This window comes from Triturus cristatus, chromosome 7 (genome assembly GCF_964204655.1).
Source record: "Triturus cristatus chromosome 7, aTriCri1.1, whole genome shotgun sequence".
In the NCBI taxonomy this organism is placed as follows: Eukaryota; Metazoa; Chordata; class Amphibia; order Caudata; family Salamandridae; genus Triturus; species Triturus cristatus.
The window spans coordinates 1,017,851,965-1,017,873,224 of NC_140590.1; the positions used below are offsets into that span (position 1 = coordinate 1,017,851,965).

The following is a 21,260-nucleotide window of genomic DNA, read 5'->3' on the forward strand; positions in this document are numbered from 1 at the left end:
ATGGTTCTGGGTTAGGAGGCATGGGGATAGATGCAATTTTTGATGTGGTACCACTGACAGTTGTAGTAGCGTGGTGTACCACGGCTGCCTGGCCCACGTCGGAGCTAACAGAATGAGTGTGAGGGAGTGCTGTTGTAGCTTCCTGACCACTAATGGAATTAGTGGGAGAGGTGGAAAGGCGTATGCAAATCTGCCTGACCAGTTCATCCATATCGCATTGCCCTTGGACAATGGGTGTGGGTATCTGGCGGCGAAGCTTGGGCATTTTTTGTTTTCGTGGGTGGCGAAGAGGTCTATCTGAGGATGCCCCCACTGTTGGAAGAATGGGTGAAGAACTTGTGGATGCAGTTCCCATTCGTGTAGTTGTTGTGTTTGTCTGCTGAGCAGATCTGCCATGGTGTTTTGTACGCCTGGAACGTGCTGTGCCAGGAGAAAGATGTTTTGGGGAATTGCCCATCTCCATATGCTCTGGGCTAAGCGGGAGAGCTGGGGAGAGTGTCTCCCCCCCTGTTTTTGTATATAATACATCGCAGTCATATTGTCTGTGCGAATGAGGACTGCTTTGCCCGAAATCTGTTTTTGGAAAGATTTTAGGGCTAGAAAGATCGCCAAGAGCTCCAGGTGGTTGATGTGGAGCGATTTTTGCTGTGGCGTCCATAGACCTTGCATGGTGAGGTGTAGGAGGTGCGCTCCCCAGCCGGAGAGCGATGCGTCCGCTGTTAGAATCACCTGAGGAACCGGGTCCAGGAACGGCCGCCCTTTGGAAAGGTTTGTGGTGTTCCACCACTGCAGAGAGTGATGTGTGCGGCCGTCCACCAACACCAGATCCGTCAGCTGACCCTGGGCCTGGTTCCACTGTTGTGCTAGGCACTCTTGAAGTGGACGCATGTGGAGTCTTGCATGGGGCACTATGAAGATGCAAGACGCCATCATTCCTATGAGCTTCATAAACACTCTTGCTGGAAGAGAGTGTTGAGGAAGGAATGTTTTGCGTAAGGCTTGAATGCTTGTGATTCTGGCTGAGTTTGGATAGGCAATACCCTTGGAGGTGTCTATAGTGGCCCCGAGATATTGCTTTGTGTGAGATGGTATGAGGTGGGACTTTTGGTAGTTCACCGTGAAGCCTAGCTGGTGGAGCAGTTGGATGGTGCTGTTTGTATGCTGCACACATTGGTCGTAGGACGCGGCTTTTATCAGCCAGTCGTCCAGGTAAGGGAAGACGTGAATGTGTTGACGTCTGAGGTGTGCTGCTACTACTGCTAGGCATTTGGTAAACACCCGCGGTGCGGTGGTGACCCCGAAGGAGAGAACCGTGAATTGGTAATGTTGTCCGTCCACCACGAACCTGAGGTATTTCCTGTGAGAGGGGTGTATTGGAATGTGAAAGTATGCGTCTTTCAGATCCAAGGTTGTGAGAAAGTCTCCCTGGCAGAGGAGTGGGAGGACTTGCTGTAGGGTGACCATGTGAAAATGGTCTGAGTGTATGTAGGCATTTAGAGGCCGGAGGTCGAGAATGGGTCTGAGGGTCCAGTCTTTCTTTGGTATTAAGAAATATAGGGAGTAGACCCCTAGATTTTGTTGATTGACGGGGACCTGCTCTATAGCGTGTTTTTGGAGGAGTGAGAGTACCTCTTGTTTGAGCAGTGTGGAATGTTCTTGAGACATTGGACGGTGCTTTGGTGGGATATTGGGTGGGGTAGATGTTAGTTCGAGACAGTACCCTGATCGAATGATTTGGGTTACCCATTTGTCCGATGTTATGGACTCCCATACGTGGATAAAGTTTTGTAGTCTGCCCCCGACCGGAGTGGAATGGTCTGGGGGGAGCGGAGGGGAGTCATTGTGCGGGGGGGGTGGCAGAACGGGTGTTGTTGGTTTTGCCCCTGCCCTTATTGTTGTTACCCCTGTAACCACCTCTCTGATTGCCCTTTGAAAAGGTATTTTGAGGAGGGGACTTGTAGGAGGTAGAGGCGTTATCGGTGGAGGAGCCTCTGCCTGTGCCACGAAAGGACGAGCGTCGAAAGGAACGTTTGGAGGCTTGTGTTTGGAGTGCCCCCATAGACTTTGCTGTGTCTGTGTCTTTCTTCATCTTTTCGAGCGCTTCGTCTACCTTTGGCCCAAAGAGTGTTTCCTGGTCAAAGGGGTGATTGAGTATGGATGCCTGGACTTCAGGCTTGAAACCTGAGATCCTGAGCCAGGCGTGGCGACGAAGCAGGACACTGGTATTTATGGCCCTAGAAGCAGTGTCGGCTGCATCGAGGGCACACTTAATGGAGGTGTTTGTAATTAGTTTACCCTCCTGTATCAGGTCATGAGCCTTGTGCTTGTATTTTTCTGGAAGGTGCTGCATAAGAGCCTCTAGTTCGTCATAGTGTGCTCTATCATATCGCGCAAGCAGTGCTTGTGTGTTTGCAATGCGCCACATGTTTGCAGCTTGGGAGGCGGTGCGTTTACCAGACGCGTCCAGAAGTTTAGATTCTTTGTCTGGCGGTGGGGCATCTCCTGAGGATTGGGAGTTAGCCCGCTTTCTAGCTGTGGAGACAACTAGGGAATCTAGGGGAGCAGGGCCCTTGATGTAAGCAGGGTCTGTGGGTGCCGCCTTATACTTCTTCTCTATTCTAGGGTTCAGTACTCTGGCTCTGACAGGGTCTTTGAACACCTCTGTAGCGTGCTTGGTGACACCCTTAAGCATGGGTAAAATGGAAGTGGATTTGTCTTGTATATCAAATGTATCCAGTAGGAAGTCTTCTTCTACTGGTTCACTGTGCATGTCCACCCCATGGTAGTGTGCTGCTCTCTGCACTAAATGGTGAAACCCTAAGGAGTCCTCTGGAGGAGACGGTCTTGATGGGTATAAGTCGTCCTGAGGTACATTGGGTATATCAGGGTTATTGTAATCCTCCCATGGATCTGGGGTCCCTGGTGGAGTGGGATCCATTGGGGCATCCGCCGGGTAATTGTCCGGATCCCCATCATCCGGATCTGGGGATGGGGTCGGATCGTAGTGAGGTACAGGTGGCGGAGACCTGTGAGGTGGAGGTGGAGGGGGTAGGGGAGGCGGTAGTGGGGAGGGCACTCTGAGGGGAGAAGTAGCAGAGTCCTTCCTTTTGGGTGTTGGAGGAGGAGCCGGAGCATCAAGGCGTCTTTTCTTGGTAGTTAAAGTCAAAAGCCCAGTCTTAGGATCTTTGGACAAAGTCTTTTGTAAAGGGTCTGGTGTAAACAGAGCCAATGGTGTCGAGTCGTCTGTCGGCACCGGTGATTTCGGAACCGGGGGTTTCGATGGTCTGTGTGCGCCATGCTTTTTTGAGGTCTCCGGGTGTTTCGGCGTCGAATGATGTTTCGGCGCCGGAGCATCGGTGCCGACAGATTTGTGTTTGTTCGGCACCGAGTGTCCAGGCTTCGGCACCGGTGGTTTCGGAGTCGAGCTGGATTTTGCAGTCTTCGGTGCCGGATGCTGTTTTTCGGCACCGGGTGTCGGCTGGCTCGATCCCGAGCTGCCATGAGACTTTGGGAGCTTCGACACCGGGCCCGAAGGTGGGGTGATCGAAGTTTTGGTTTTGGTTTTGCCCAGGCCGGCAGGCGAGGGAGTAACCTGAGTCTCTTTGGTTTTCGGCGTGGGGGTAGGAGGGGGCATATTACTCACGGCCCGCTGCGCTGGTGTAATGTCCTCCACGTCGGAGTCGTCGGCCTCGGAAGCGCTGACGACGTCTTCCTCCTGTTCGGTGTGTGTTTGTCCCGAAGCTTCGGCGTCGTCTCCGAAGATGTCCGGTGGAGCTGCGGAGGATGAGTGCGCCATGGTGCGTCGAGCTCTTCGATCTCGGATGGTCTTCTTCGATCGAAAAGACTTGCAGGCGGGGCAGTCTCTAGCCTCGTGTTCCGGAGAGAGGCAAAGGTTACACACCTGATGGAGGTCGGTGTGGGGAAATTTAGACCCACATTTTGGGCACTTTTTGAACGGAGTCCTTTACATCGGCCGGGACCGGAGTCGCGGAGGGCCCGAAGGCCGGTGTCGATGAACGGGATGGAGAAAGTGCCGCTTCGAGAGATGAAGATGATGAAGGAACTCGAACAATCGAGGATTTTCCGTCGAGGCTGGAACCGTAGAAGTTCGAAGTCGGAGCACGAAGTATCACATCCGAGCCCGATGGCGGAAAAAAACAATCTGAGGATGGAGCCGAAGCCCATGCGCAGTACGGACCGAAGGAGGAGTCACCAAACTCGTGACTTCCAAAGACTGTCCAAGAAGAAAAACAAACTGCAAACATCCGGGCCCAACACCAGATGGCGATCTATGCTAAGTGTACAATCTGCAGCTCATATGCCTCGAACATTGAGTTATCGGTTTAAAGGTAAGTACTCGACTGGCAGAGTTAAGGTTCTGGGCATAGACTCAGGGGTCTCCCAGGGTCAGGTAGGTACAGTTGGTTCATCCTCAGCGGCACAAGGGCGGCCGGGTGCAGAGAGAGTTAGGCCTAATGTTATCCTATGAGAGGTAGGGGGGCCTTGGTTGATGGCTGCTGAATAGCAGGCCACGTGGCTGTGGAAGCTGGGCTCCTGGTCACTTACTCAGGGCAAGTGGGGAAGTAGATAGGTGTAGAGGTTGCACTGCCAGGGCCACTCGGGCAGCTGGGTGCAGGGTGCTTTTGAGCCTTCGGGCGCTCAATTGATTTCAATGGGAAATCTCCGGTTTAGAAAAAGACGGCAAGCTCAGGGAACGAAGATTCTTCAGGTGCCACCACCACTTCGAGAGGTAAGTTGGGTAGTTGGAGGATAGGTAGGTGCCCCGGGATTGGGCACAGGGGGCCGCGGTGCGTCGGGTGCAGGGGTGCCTTTTGGTGTCGGAAAATCTTACCCTCTGTTGATCGCGGTTGGGGGGGGGGGGGGGCACCTGGTTCTGAGGCTGCAGGCTTCTTCAGGAGTATCGAGGGAGGTCCTTGGGTGCCGGACTCTGGGTCACAGTCGCCGTGGGGTCGTCATTGTGGTCTTTGTTCACTCTGGCACAGGCCAGGCTTGGCTGGTGCAGAGTGTGCTGGGTTCGCGGTTCCGGGCTGCTGCCAGGGATTAGAAGTAGGTTTTGAGTAGAGCCTCTACTCATGGGAGTCCCAGGGGTTTAGAGTCGAAAGGTAGCCAGGTCCTCCGGGGTTTGTGAGGTTGCTGGCCACAAGAGATGCCGGGTTGGAGCAGGAGCGGGTTCGAGGGCCGACATGCCGGTAGGGCTGGGGCCAAAGCAGTTGGTGTCTTCCTCTTCTTAGCAGCTGCAGGGCAGGTCTTCTTTCTTCTAGCTCTTCTTCAGATTTTGGAATCTGGGGAAGGAAGGTTCAGGGTGCCCCTAAATACTAGATTTAGGGGCGGTACAGGTAGGTAAAGGGCAGGGACTAATGGGTCCCTGTCCTGGGGTGGGTACACCCCCTATCCAGCCTCTCTCCTGTGGGAGGGGGGCAGTAGCGTAGTCCCGATTGGGCAGGGCTCCCCATCTTCAAGATGGCGAGAGCCCGGAGATGTGCTTCACCTCGCCTCCCCCACCTGAGGGGTGGGGTTGGCAGGCTGGCACATCCCCTGTTTTTATTTGGGGTTTCCGGCCAAGCTTCCCACCAGAGTGGGGGGTTGCAGTGGCCTGGGGAAGCTCACAGAGGCGGCATGCCTTTGAAGCTTCCCCCTGCCCATCCTGGGGGAGGAGATTTAGCACCTCGCCAAGGATGTGCATTGTTGCAGACCCAGGAGAGCTGGGGCTCTCCTACCCAGGGGTCCAGCAACGTTTCTGCTGTGTGGCAGCCTAGGCAGTCTCAGAACAGACGTGGATTGTAGGTTAGGGTTCAGGGGGCATCTCTAAGATGCCCTCTGGGGTGCTTGGTACATTAAATCCCACACTGGCATCAGTGTGGGTTTAATGTGCTGAGAAGTTTGATACCGAACTCCTCAGTCTTCAGTGTTGCCATTATGGTGCTGTGGAGTTCGTGTTTGACGAGCTCCCAGCACCATATACTATTAAATGGCAGCACTGCACTTACAGTGCCCAGGAATTGACCTGGGTACTGTAGGTGCACAGGGCTCATGCTACTGTGCCCTCACAACTGGCATAGGGCACCCAGCTAGAGGGGTGGCTGATGTATGCCAGGGCAGTGTAGGTTGTGGGCATGGCACAGGGATGTGTGCCATGTCGACTCTTTGTTTTGTCTTGTACCCAGACACTCAGCCTGCAAGGGCAGTGTGTTTGTGTTAGGGTACAGGGCCTCTAAGGGTGGCACAATAAGTGCTGCAGCCCTTAGAGGCCGTCCCTGGTCACAAGGCCCTGTGTACCTAGGGTACCATTTACCAGGGGCTGACATGTGGCCAGGGTTTGCCAATTTGGGTTTTAGGGAAGGAACATAGGCCCTGGGGACCTGATGGGCAGGAGTCCAGGGTACACTTAGTCAAAGTACATTCAGCAATTCAGCAAAAAGTGGGGGCATACCACGCAAGAAAGATGGCACTTTTTGTGGCTGAAGTTCCCACTCATGGATTTGCTGTCTCTCTCTGCTGAGAAGGTCTGCAATTTGATGGTTTACTCCTGGAAGGTGTTCTATTAGGAGATACATTTTGTGCTATATGGGCCATTTACAAATGGCTTGTGCTAGGCGTGACAGTCGGAGAGTGTGTGTTCCCCCCTGTTTTTGTATGTAGTACATAACTGACATTGTCTGTGCAGACTAAGACACTTTTGCCTACAAAGTGAGTTTGAAAGGCTTTGAGAGCTAGAAACAATGCTAGTAGCTCTAGGTGACTGATATGTAGGCTCCTGTACTTTAGAGTCCATAATCCTTGGATTGTGTGACTCTGTAGTTGAGCGCCCCAACCAATGAGCGATGAGTCTGCTGTTAGCACTGAAAATGCAATGCTTTGGAAATACAGTACATATACTCTGTATAGGCTTTTTAGTAAAATGATCAGTAGATTACTTTTCTTACACAGTACAGTATACCTGGATACTGCACTGGGACATTTCCTGTAAACGAGTAAAAGTGTTTGTTATTTAGTACAATATTAAAAGGATTTCTTAGGTTTTCCAAATCCACAAAACTATTCATAGAAAAACATTCAATGTTATCCTATGGAGTAAAATAGTGTTATAGGTTAACAGTTAAGTGCTTTGTTGTGGGAGTTGGTATTCTTGGGTTAGAATCAGGGGTCCCCCAGGGTCAAGGATGCCCTCTTGTTACACCTTTAGCGGCACTAGGTTGGCTGAGTGCTGAGGCCCAATGTTATCCAATGGGGGATAGGTGGTTGCTGACAAGCAGGCCACTGGGTTGTGGGAGCAATGCTCCTAGACTTAAGCTCAGGGCAAATGGGGGTTCAAGCCAGCACAAAAGGTGCACCCTCAGCGGCACAGGGGCGACCGGGTGCAGCATGCTGTTTTGGCATCTAGCACCCTGTAGCTTTCAATAGAGAGTCTCTGGTTACCAAACACTGCAGGCTCGGGGACAAGGGTATTCTGGGTGCAACCACCACTTGGAGAGGTAAGTTGGGATGTTAGGGATTCGTTAGACACCGTCTGTTGGGCCACCCAAGGCTGTGGGGTGTCGGGTGCAGGGGTGCCTTTTAGGGTAGGATCTTCTTACCAGCTCCTAGTCGCGGTTGGGGGGGACCTTCCGGTTTGAGACTGCAGGTGTCTGCTGGAGGCAGGTCAGGGGTCACCAGAGCACGGGTCAGGATCGCCAGGGAGAATGACGCTTGGTGTTGGGCCACTCGAACTCGGGCCGTGGACGCCGGATGCAGACCCGCAGATTCTTGCGGAGCTGGAGTCTGTTGATGAACAAATCCAGTGTTCACGGGAGACAATCTTTTGGATGGAAAGCATGCAGGTCCTCCGGGTTTCTCGAGGTTGCTGGCTGCAGGACACACCGGGATTTCACTGGAGCAGATTCGAGGTGGGGACAGGCCGTTAGAGCTGGGGCCAAGTCAGTGGGCGTCGTCCTCTTGTTAGCTTCGGCACGGCTGTTCAGTCCTTTTCTTCTTCTGGTTCCTTGTCTGAGGAAGCAAGGTTCAGGGGTGCCCCTAAATACTAGATTGAGGGGCTTTGCAGGTAGGTAAAAAGGTTGCGACCAACGGGTCTCTTCCCTGGGTGGGTACACCCCCTAATATGCCACCCTCCAGTGGGAGGGGGGCATAAGCCTTTACCTGGTTGGCTGGGTCCCGCCATCTGCAAGATGGCGGGGACAGAGTTGTGCTTCACCTCGCCTGCCCCACCTGAGGGGTGGAGCTGGCACAGGTGGGTACACCCGTCTTCCTCACTTGTTTTTCCCGCCGATTCTTCCGCCCAAAGTGGGGGTCAGAACCAGTAGGGATCAGTTGCTGAAAGCAGCAAGTGGCCTCGGGAAGCTCACAAAGGCTATAAGCCTTAAAGGCTTCCCCTTCATGGACCCTGCCCATCCTGGGGGAGGAGGCTTGGCACCTCATCCCAGGATGTGCATTGTTTCAGGCCCCCGAGAGCAGTAGGCTCTAGACCCAGGGGTCCAGAAACATGTCTGGTGGTGGCAGCTCAAAACAGCAACTCAGCCTGGACACTAGTGGTAGGTCTTTTTTCAGGGGGCATCTTTAAGATACCCTGTGTGTGCATTTTTCATTAAATCACACACTGGCATCTATGTGGGTTTAATGTGCTGAGAAGTTTGATACCAAACTTCTCAGTTTTCAGTGTAGCCATTATGGCGCTGTTGAGTTTGTAATGACAAACTCCCAGCATCAAATACGCTTAATGGCAGCACTGCACTTACAATGTCTAAGAATGGCCTTAGACACCATAGGGGTACAGGTCTCATGCACCTGTACCCTCACCACTGGTATAGTTCACCCAGCTAGGTGGGGTGACTGATCTATGCCAGGGAAATGGGTTGTAGGAATGGCACACAGGGATGTGTGCCATGTCGATTCTTCACTTTATTTTGCACCAAGACACGCAGCCTGCAAAGGCATTGTGTGTGTGTAAAGGTACAGGGCCTCTAAGGGTGGCACAATAAGTGCTGCAGCCCTTAGAAGTCTTCTCTGGTCACAGTGCCCTCGGTACCTGTGGTACCATTTACCAGGGACTGACCTGTGACTGGAGATACCAATGGGGTTTGGGTTAGTTTTGGGGAAAGAAAACAATGAGGCACAGAAGCTCCGATACCACCATGCTGATGTCAATCGAGGGAATGATTATACAAAGCCTTTCCATGCATACTGCCAATGGGTGGAAAAACTGGGCTGGGATGGTTAATACATTTGCAGGCACCGTGGTCTGCCCACATGTATACCAAGATCACAATAGGATCTCCTGAAAAATGCAAGGAGAAAGCAACTTTCTGGGAAAGATTTTAGTGTTCTGTTTGCCTAACCAGCATTAAGGAGCGAGAACAGACTTGTATTGTAAAGAGCGATGCATGTATGCGTAATTCCATGCTTTTTTTTTTTTTTTAACAAGAGCCATTACAATTGGCTTTATGGCCAAAACTTTTATATTGTTAAGATTTAATTTTAATTGGCGCTACAATCATTTAAAAAAAAACAAAAAAAACTGTGCCTCTGATGAGAACATTTCCTTTACAGGATATTAGCTAATGGAATATTTACAGGACCCTGAGCACAGGCAAAGGTATTCTAACGTTAGAGTATTAGACAAGATCCCACCATAAAGGAGAACTGTTAACTACTTAGGAAGTCACCAAATAACTGACAATTAATAAAACAGTTTAATTTCTGCATTTTGAAATGTGCCTTTGGTTTAAATTACTATTCTTTAGAACATATGCATGAAGTTGCAACTGAAATACTGTCGCATTAATGTGAGGAGTAAGGTGTTTAATAGAATGACCCCGTCTTACTTCAGGAGACGCACTCCGCGATGGTTCGTTAGCCTCACTGTCGCTTGAACTGCTTTCACTCTCAGAATCTGATCCAGAACTGCTTTCTGAACCACTGCGGCTGCTGGATTCATCTCTGGAGTTCTCTGCTCCTTCACTATTGTGCTGTGATGGCTCAGAGTGACTGAGAAAGAAACAGGATAAACAGAGGTCAGCGTATCCTCTTGACATTATATTGAGATAGCCAAAACACAAATGGTAACCTAAAAATGTGAAGTAAAAGCACCCACCAACATACCAGGGGCAAGACAAATTAAAAAACTTCTTAATTAAAACTTAGTCTATTAATGTGAGAAACAGGAACTTTAGCTAGGGTGTAGAAAGTTGGAATTTTGACAAAAAGGCATGGATTCCGCGCACACAAAATTATCAGTCCATTCAAAATCAATTCAGCAGAGATTAATGGAGATGTTCTGAAGAAATTTCCAAGTCGTTGTATTTATTTTTTCATATGAACTTTATTCTTTATTGAGAAAGACGAAATACATCACATTGATAAAATCCAAAATTTATCATCAATAGCAGACACGTTTCGTCCCCATAGGTACTTCAAGGCTATAGAGAAACATATACAAAAACATTTAAAATATATATTCATAGGTACAAAAACTGACACAAACATAATTAGGAGCGCTAATTACGAATGTAATAAGTTGTACACAAGTTAGTCAATTTGGAATGACTGTTAATCTCCTCCATGTGAGGTTAATAAGTTCCTTTATCAGAGAAATCCTCTCATAAAATCACAAAATGTATGGTTATCTCAAGGGGCCACTACCTACACTTAGGTAAGCAGAACACCATGTTAACATGATCCCAATATTCGAATACTAAAAACGACACAACTATACATTTTTAATGTTCACAAGCTATCATAATAACATACCTCGAAATTTAGTTCAAGGTGTCTATTCTTTTAAGAAGCTTTATTTTAGCAGTTACGCTCTTGAAAGAAAATCGATAAGAAATTACAATGTTGTCACCTGAAACAATAAAAAATATATATGTACATTGTTCCTTCATTTTAGTTTATTCAATCCACGTGCAAAATGGTATGGTTAAAATGTGGGAATAATAACGTAAAGTGAACAGATGATTAATAATGTTGTGAAAAGCACTGACTGTGCACACATCAGTTAGAGCCTAACCACAATAGGGAATACTAGCGCCACTTTAGACAATCACGTGGCCATTCTAAGCTGATGTATCTGTAGGTCTATGACCATCAAATGTAGTGATTTAGACATGTGAACATCAGGCATTTATAAGGAGCCTACACAAACAACAAGACAAACTTGATTGCATTGACATATGAATTTCTCTTATAAAATGTCATATCTTCAAAGAACGAAATTGAAACAGTTCTTAATAGATTAGACCAGGGATACCATCTTTTTTTTACAAATCAGTGGTATACAGAATAACCACAATGTATTATTTCAAAAAACTTGGCAAATCTCTTTAAAGCGAGGAGGACATACTATATTAAATAAAGTATTGTGAGAGAGAAGCTTAGGACAAGATCTGGGCATACACTATTCCCACAGCACATCAAATAGATGCACATCATTTTATTATGTTCCATTTTAAAACAATGTAATTTTTTGAGTAACTAGAGGTAACCACGTCGGGAATTTATGGACTGTTTGTACAAAAAAGCTAATTCTGCTCGACAATCTATAGAGTATTGAACACGCATTAATTCCCACATGGAATCTTAAGAGCTGCCAGGTAATCATAGTTCAGTGTATGAAAAAGCGGAGCGCCATCTTAGACGAGTGCACGTTACGGAAATAGAAAGTATTGGGAAAGAAAAGCGTAAAAAAGTAGATTCTGGGTATACACTATTCCCATGGCACATTAATTCCTATAAAGAATCTCATAGTTAAGAGCTAAGTGAGGCTCCATATCTAAAAACTGTACGTCATTTTTAAAGGCTGCGCATTATTTTATTATGTTCTATGCTAAAACATGATGTAATTTCTAGAATAACTAAAGGTAACCACGTAAATGTCTAAAAAGCAAGTCGGGCTTTTGTGGACTGTTTGTACAAAAAGCAAATTCTTCTCGACAATCCATAGCGTATATAACATGTATTAATTACTACATGGAATCTCGGAGCTACGAGCTAATCGTAGTTCATTGTTTGAAAAGGCGAAGCGCCATCTTAGAAGAGTGCACATTACGTTCGTCAGTATGAAAAAGTTAAAGAAAACGCGGCCTGGATCGTAATAGATTCACCTTCTAAACTACAGGTTAATTTAAACAAACATTAACATTCTAAATGACAGACATGACAAACAGCCCTCGTGATCAGATATGAATTGGAGGATCTGCACGCTTTACTAAGGAGCTTCTAATTCCTATCTCTCACTACCGTTTGATTATATATATTTATACTCATGGTTTGTGAACATTCGATCCGATGTTCAATGTTTTTACCTTGTGATAAACAACATGTCTGGGCTTTTCACTATCGATTTTAGTGAAGTAGATGCACACTAAAAGATGCTCGCAGTTTTTGAAAGATTTAATAAGCCCTTAGAAAATAAATCGTATTTTCAAAATTATTTGACAATTTGTCAATATGGACTTATGTTGAATGATATTTATTTGAGCTGATTGTATTGTATGTACTCGGGAAGTAATGAAGGTCTCACGCCATGTTAAAATGGCGCCCTTACTTTCCCAGTCTCTAGAAGGGCTCGAGACATAAAATGACGCTCACGTTTTTTAGCAACTACAGTGATCGCTTTTTATATTTTCGGCGCTTATTTGCTTTATCCATAATATGTACTCCAGGGCAACGAGATTCCTATTGTAGCAGTATATTTGTTAACTATATATTTGTTAACTATAAATACAAATGTGTAAATCGATTACCGACTATAATTTATACACTTGCCTTTCTAAGATGGCACTCGAAATGCTGGAAGAATCTAGTACACGTTCTGCGTTAACATGGCGACCATGGTTATTCGTGCCAAACCGTCTTTTGTTTTTACCAACACATGTGTTTGACATTTAGGCTTCGTTGTATAAATACGGGCTTAGAATAGTTATCTGTTTCAACGCATTTTTTTAAGCAGACGCTAGGACGATTTCATCTGGCTACCATGCCTTTTCTTTGGTAGGTACTCTGCTCCCGATGTCTATTTAACAGATGTTCGTTGTGTATTTTATATTTTAAACTTTATGGACTATATAAACTCTTTCAAGCACCTATTATCTTGTAATGTTTGTTTAAATTAACATGTAGTTTAGAAGGTGGATCTATTACGATCCGGGCCGCGTTTTCTTTAACTTTTTTATACTGACGAACGTAATGTGCACTCGTCTAAGATGGCGCTTCGCCTTTTCAAACAATGAACTACGATTAGTTCGCAGTCCGAGATTCCATGTAGTAATCAATACACGTTTTATATGCTATGGATTATCGAGAAGAATTTGCTTTTTGTACAAATAGTCCACAAATGCCCGACTTGCTTTTTAGACATTTACGTGGTTACCTTTAGTTATTCTAGAAATTAGATCATGTTTTAGAATAGAACATAATAAAATCATGTGCAGCCTTTAAAAATGACATCCCGTTTTTAGATATGGAGCCTCACTTAGCTCTTTGCCATGAGATTCTTTCTAGGAATTAATGTGCCATGGTTATAGTGTATGCCCAGAATCATATTTTTTACGCTTTTCTTTCACAATACTTTCTATTTACGTAACGTGCACTTGTCTAAGATGGCGCTCCGCTTTTTCATACACTGAACTACGATTACCTGGCAGCTCTGATATTCCATGTGGGAATTAATGCGTGTTCAATACTCTATAGATTGTCGAGCAGAATTTGCTTTTTTGTACAAACAGTCCATAAATGCCCGACTTGCTTTGCAGACATTTACGTGGTTACGTCTAATTATTCAAAAAAATTACATTATGTTTTAAAATAGAACATAATAAAATAATGTGCACCTATTTGAAGATGAGCCTCACTTAGCAGGTTGCCATGAGATTTTTTTATAGGAATTACTGTGCTGTGGGAATAGTGTATGCCCAGATCTTGTCCTAAGCTTCTCTCGCACAATACTTTATTTAATATAGTATGTCCTCCTCGCTTTAAAGAGATTTGCCAAGTTTTTTTAAATAATACATTGTGGTTATTCTGTGTACCACTGATTTGTAAAAAAGATGGAATCCCTGGCCTAATCTATTAAGAACTGTTTCAATTTTGTTCTTTGAAGATATGACATACTATAAGAGAAATTCAAAGCAATCGAGTTTGTCTTGTTGTTTGTGTAGACTCCTTATAAATGCCTGATGTTCACATGTCTAAATCATTACATTTGATGGTCATAGACCTACATCAGCTTAGAATGGCCACTTGATTGTCTAAAGTGGCGCTAGTATTCCTTAGCGTGGTTAAGCGCTAACTGATGTGTGCACAGTCAGTGCTTTTCACAACATTATTAATCATCATCTGTTCACTTTACGTTATTATTCCCATGTTTTAACCATACCATTTTGCACGTGGATTGAATAAACTAAATTGAAGGAACACTGCACATATATATTTTTATTGTTTCAGGTGACATTGTCATTTTTTATGGATTTGCTTTCAAGAGCGTTACTGTTAAAATAAAGCTTCTTAAAAGAATGAACACCTTGAACTAAACTTAGAGGTATAATTATGATGACATCTTGCGAACACTAAAAATGTATAGTTGTGAACTTTTTAGCATTCACATTTTGGGATCATGTTAACATGATGTTATACTTACCTAAGTGTAGGTAGTGGCCCCATGAGATATCCATACATTTTGTGATTATATGAGAAGATTTCTCTGATAAAAGAACTTATTAACGTCACATGGAGGAGATTAACAGTCATTCCAAATTGGCTAACTCGTGTACCATGTAGTACCTTTGTAATTAGCGCACTTAATTATGTGTTTGTGTCTGCTTTTGTACCTATGTATATATGTTTCTCTATAGCCTTGAAGAAGTCCCTATGGGGACAAAACGCGTGGGATATTGATTATGAATTTTGGATTTTATCAACGTGATCTATTTCGTCTTTCTCAATAAAGAATAAAGTTCCTAAGAAAAAAAGAATACAACTTGGAAATTTCTTCAGGACATCACCATTAATTTGTGCTGAATTGATTTTGAATGGACTGATAATTTTGTGTGTGCGGAATCCATACCTTTTGTCAATTTAGTCTTGGGTTTTCCAAGTAGGGAGTGGAGAGGGGTGCACTCCCAGGTTTTCCTGCACCAATTAGCATTGTCCTGACCTTTTGGACAGGTGCGGTTTCTCTGCCTTTGCCCTCTTTCTGCTTTCTTTAAAGTTGGAATTTTGGCAACATTTGACAAAGTATGCAAAACTTCGCAGTTTTTTTTTGTTTAGGAACACCAGAATAAGAATCATGCAATATTTTATGTTGCACGGTTCCTTGTCAAATGCTACAAAATGGTTCTGCAAAAGATACATGGTGTAGAAAACATTTGGTGTTCTTTTAGGCAATGCTATTGCCCACAAAGTATGAATCATGCTTTTTGGGTTGCTTTTGACTCAGGAATGATCCATTCAAGAGAAGAGCAGTAACTTCAACCATGCAAAGGAAAACTAAGAAACTTTGCAAGCTATGCAAATGGGTGAATCTGAAAAAAATGCAAATCTTTACTGGCCCAAAAAAAAAAAAAAGTGGTGCTATCCAGTCTTCCTGCAAGACTCTGCAGCTCAATCCCATTTCATCAAGAGCACAACCTGACAATCGAGCCCTGCCATTATACCAAACTTCTACAAACTTGTAGGTCCCGAAAGCTTGGAATGACACCACGCAGGCCTTAAACCTCAGCATGAGCACCATGCCTTTTTAAATGTTATGTTGACCAGCACAATGTTTTTGTGCTTCATGATCAAGAGAAATGTTTACCGCTTGTTAAATCCAGACTTTTGTTAAAGAAAAGGTTGACTATCTTTGGTAACAGAATTTCTGGTGGATACATAATTTTTTTTTTTTTTTTTAAAGACCTTTATTGAACCCAAAAAAAAAAAAAAAAAACCACAGTTTGACACAGCTGTCTTCCGCCTACAACCCCGTCGGGCCGGCAGCAGCATAGGAACATCATGAAGTTACACATTGTGCAAATTTAACACAGCATGCTGCCTACAACTCATCACCGCGTACAAAAAAACATATATGTCAGGTAACTCCAGGCAACCCGAGAGGCAGTCAAAAAACAATTATGGCATCTCAGTATTAAAGGACAAAATAAATAGTAGGGAAGCAATAAGAAGTTGGGAGGCTAGCATATGTTTCACACCGCACAACCCTCACCAGCACGCATTCAAAGAGGACCCCCCCCGACAGGCCAGGCATCACTACTCCAAACGCAGCATACCGACGGGGACGCCCCACGGCCTCCCCACATCCCCGCCCGCCGCCCCCTGCATAATACGGCAATAAGAGGCCCTCGGGACCAGACAGCCCACGCCTATAGGAGAGATCAGGCACCAGAGTCTCCGAACTCACCCAGCGCACCCCATTCCTTCCCAGTGTGCGGCCAGCCTAGGAAGTGATAGCGTCCGTACCAACATGTGCCTGAGGGTACTGAAGCAGGGACCCCCTCAAGGGGTCCCATATGTCCCTGGGCTTGGAAGCAGTCGGCAGGAGGTCCGCATACAGAGTCAATTGATCCTGCCATCTAATCAGGTCCGCCAGCCAGTTCTTGAACTTGGGGGCCCGTCCTCTCCCCCATCTGCAGGCTACCTTACGGTTGGCCAGGAGGAGGCAAAATGAGCCGAACTTCCTGTGAGGAGCCGGTATGCCCTCCGTACAACCTAAAACACCCATTAGTGGGGTCGGCGGCAAGGGGGCCGCAATCATCTTCCCCACCGCATCAAACACAAGCAGCCAGAACGCATGCACTGAGGGGCAGGCCCACGCCAGGTGGAGCATGTCCGCCCCCTCGGCCCACACCAAGCACACCTGGTATCCTCCCTCAGCCCAAACCTATGCAACTTCATGGGGGTGTAATAGTATCGCTGAACGAATTTCTAGTGCGTGACCCGAAGCCTGCTATTAGCCGCAATCTGCTCTGTCTGCCTGCAACTAAATAGCCAGTCACGGTCAGTCAATGGCTGTCCTATCTCTTCCTCCCACTTGCCCCGTGCGGCACATTGCGCATATTCCGACCCAGAGTATATGGATCCGTAAAGTATCGATACCAGATGAGAGGCAGTAGTAGCACGTAGCAACGCATGTAGCTGGGGCGAAGTCTCCGGTTCTGCCGGATAGTCCGATGTGACAGCCTGAACCCCGGCTCGGAGCCGAATGTACAGGAAGGTTTCCATGACTGTGGGGGCAGGTTCAGCACATAGCTGCTGTAAAGTAATGAACCTGCCGTCCCTGTATAAATCACCCCAGGTACGGAGCCCCCTGTGCTGCCTCAGTTTAGTGAAAATACCTTCCTGCAACAGTGGTATGCGAGGATGGTACACAAGCGGGAGCAGCGGGGAATACAACAAAGGCAGCCCCGTCCGCTGCATGATCCATTCCCAAGCGCGATTCGTACACTCCACAGTGTCGGGACTGCGTTCTCGGCGGGAGGTGGGCCTCCACAATGCCCCACCCAACAGCACGGGATCAGCCAGCCAATGCTCCGTGGCAACATGCGCCGTGTACCGCGGGCCGCTCATCCAGTAGTGCGCATAGTGGGCCTGGGCGCACTGATAATACAGTTCAAAATTTGGCAGATCCAAGCCCCCCGCCACGTTCGGTCGAACAAGCACATCCCACCGAATGCGGGCCTGTTTCCCTCCCCACACCAGCCGCAAGAGCTCAGTGCGCAGGGCGGCGAAGAACACTCTGCCTGGATGATAGGGAATATTCATGAAATAGTAAAGCATTTTCGGGAGAACAACCATCTTTATCAGAGACGCTCTGTCTGTAAGAGACAGCGGCAGGGCTATCCATCGTGTGATAGAGTCTTTCACGGCATCGAGCGCTCGCCCATAGTTGTCTCTCATTAGTTCCTCCCGGTCCGCCGAAACATGCACCCCCAGATATCGCACCGTAGTGGCGCACCACTCCAATAGAAAGTCAGCCTGAAAACACGACACCGCCGCAGTAAGGGGGAATATCTGGGATTTGGCCCAGTTAATGTGGATACCCGAGAGCCCCCCGAAACGCACAAACTCCCTCAATAATGGATTCAAATTCGTCTCCGGATCCTTGACATAAAGGGTGATGTCGTCCGCGTAAAGCGAAATAAGGATGGGGCGTAGAGGGCAGATAAGCGCCTTGTCCCGGTGATATTGCCGCACCCGAGCCGCCAAGGGTTCCACTGCCAACGCGAACAATAGAGGCGATAACGGGCACCCCTGTCTGGTACCCCGGGAGATCGCCACGGCAGCAGAGGTGTGGCCATTTACCATCACCCTAGCCACTGGTGCAGTGTATAGCAGCCGTATCATAGCCGAGAAACCTACCGGGAACCCCATGTTGGACAAGACCGCATGAAGATATTCCCACTCGATAGAGTCAAACGCCTTAGTGGCATCCAAGAAGACAGCGACCAACGGAAGGTGGGGGGCCACCTGATGCATGATGGAGAAGAGTGCGCAAATTATGAGACGTCGCTCTCCCAGGGATAAATCCCGCCTGGTCCGGCAACACCAGCTTATCCATGAGGAGATTTAGTCTGTTAGCTATCATTTTAGGAAAAATTTTAATATCCACGTTGATTAGCGAGAGAGGCCTATAGGAATCACACTTATCGGAGGGTTTCCCAGGTTTCAACAGGGAGATAATAAGGGCATCCCTCATCGTGGCTGGCAATACCTGCGCTTCCAGCGCCTTCGAGTAGACCTCCAGCAGCACTGGCGCGAGGTGTTCAGCATATAACTTATAGAAGTCAGCCGGCAAACCGTCGGATCCGGGCGCCTTCCCCGCTGGCAGTTGGGCAATAGCGTCCCGAATCTCCTCAAGCGTAAACGGGGTAGCAAGGAACTCCCTCTGCCGCCCACTTAGATATCCCAATGTGATGTCGCCAAAGAAGGCAGCAAAGTCAGTAGAGTTTACCCCTTTGGAGGAATATAGTGACTCATAGAAGTCGGTGAAGGTTTTCAGAATCTCCAAGCCATCCCTGTGCCTATCCCCATTGGCATCCTCGATTTCCAGCACGTAGTTCGTATACCGTGGTTTACTAATGTCGCAAGCCAAAGCGCGCCCCGGCCTGCCTCCCTCGCCATAGCGTCGGGCAGTAATATATTTCCCCCAAAACCGGGCTTCCCGCTCTGCCGTGGAGGTGTAGTCAGTGATGATGTCTCGCATTTTAGCCCGCCCCTCGCCAGAGTCTCCACGCCACAACTCCCCCTCAAGCACCTTTAGTTGGCCCTCAAGCAGGCAAAGGCGCAAGTCACGCAACACTCCATAGCTTTTCGCCATGAAGGTGCCCCGAATGGTGATCTTCAAGGCCTCCCATACCGTACCCACCTGCGCCACAGACCCCCTATTGCGGGCAAGGAAATCAACAATCTCTTCCTCTAGTTCCTTTTTAAATACTTCGTCCAGAAGGGCCCCCGGGACCATCCTCCAGCTGCGAGGAGTGGCAATAAGGTTCGGTATCTCAAGCGCGAGGCACACAGGCGAATGGTCAGAGAAAGTGCGGGCAAGGTGCTCCACCGCGCAGGCCCAGTGGCACAACCCCCGAGACCCCAGCCAATAATCCAGCTGCGACCAGGTCGCCTGTCCCGTCGAATAGTATGTACCCTCTCTGTTGTCTGGGTGCGTATATCGCCAAAGGTCAGTAAGCCCCTCATGCGCAAGGAGCCCGGCCATCACGCCTGACTAAGGGTGTAATGATGCGGGAGTGCCTCAGATCTGTCCACCCGGGGGTCAAAGACTGTGTTAAAGTCCCCAGCCCATAGGACGTGTGTGGCTCCCACCCCCACTATCTGTGCCCAGAAGAAGTGCAGGAAATCTGGGTCTTCAACATTCGGCCCGTAGCAATTAACAAGCACAACAGACTGCGTGCCCAGCGTGCCCCACAGCATACAACTCCTCCCATCCCTACTCCTCTTCTGTCCAGCACATACAAATGGAGTACCCCGCTTCACAAGGATGACGGTGCCTCTGGCATACGTAGAATAGGACGAAAACACTCGCACAGAGGCCCACTTGCACCCAAACGCCGGGTCCTCACCCGGGGCCATGTGTGTTTCCTGGAGGAGCGCTACACTGATATGATGCCTATCAAGGTATGCGAGGATCTGCCGCCGCTTACGGGGGTCCCCTAGCCCTCGAACATTCCAGGACATGAGTTTCAATTTGGTTAGGGCAGGTTGCGCGTGCGTGCCGAACAAGCCATACCTAGCGAATGACCATGTGTTATCCACCCTTCCAGTGTCTCCCTCTCTATGTGAAAAAGTGCCCGCAGGATAATGCCCTCCCACGTTCACAGCTGCCAAAACGATTGTCGATGCCTCCCGTCCCCTCCACCCACCCCCGAAAAAAACCAACCAACCCACTGCTGCACCCAATCCCACCCACAACAGCACCCCAAACGTGCCGCTATCCCTACAACCCTTCCCCACCCATTCCACTAGAGATCTCAACAGGTGGGTCAACAGAAAGTCAATAACATTTCTACCCCGTGGGGGACTTCCCATGATGGGGGCGCCTGTGGACCCAGAGAACCCTCCCGCGCCCCTCTCTCCCTTGGTGTTCAACTACCTCCCAGTAGGTAGGAGCCTAGAGAGGGAGCATTGGGAGGGAGCCTGGCTAAACATCAAAATTCGCACGTATCCCCTTACTCAGCAAATGCACAAGCAGGTGTGCGCTACGAGTTCAACCATTGCCAGGATCAAGTGTAATCATGCCTTATACATCCCCACAGGCCGCTTATCTGCAAGAGAGACAATTCCATGCAGCACACATTTAATGGTTCACATCACCACCTCAGAATAAATCTCTCACCTCCAGCCGCCATGGTATAGTCAGTCCAACTGCCGAGTCCATGCCAATGTCCGGGTCCGGAGATGCTCATTTCCCCCCCCCCCCCCCCCCCCCCGCAAGGGCAGGCGAAGAGGAACGCGGCCCCCCGTCTCCCAACGACAGGTCGGGCGAGCGGCGTCGCAGCGTCTTAAGGAACTCTTCCGCTTGTTGTGGGGTCACACACAGGATCGTGCGACCCGGATGCCGGAGGCGTAATTTCGCCGGATACAGAAGGGCGTATTCCACGCCGGCCGCGCATCGTTTTTGCTTAACAGCCACAAATTTGCGTCTCGCCTCCTGCACAGTCACCGTGAAATCCGGGAATATGGAGAACGCTCGCCTTCAAACTGTAAATTTTGCTGTTCTCTTGCCCGCCGCAAGGCCACAT

The 21,260-nt window shown here is 48.0% G+C and overlaps 1 protein-coding gene across 2 annotated transcripts in view; it reads right to left on the reverse strand.

The window, feature by feature from the left end:
- AFF4 (ALF transcription elongation factor 4) overlaps positions 1 to 21,260 on the reverse strand; it is an 862,537-nt gene that overhangs the window by 367,610 nt on the left and 473,667 nt on the right. For both annotated transcript variants that reach the window (XM_085618067.1, XM_085618066.1), the window contains exon 12: positions 9,837 to 9,999. In XM_085618067.1, coding sequence (XP_085474193.1) covers positions 9,837 to 9,999 — 163 coding nt within the window. The remainder of the gene's footprint in view (positions 1 to 9,836; positions 10,000 to 21,260) is intronic.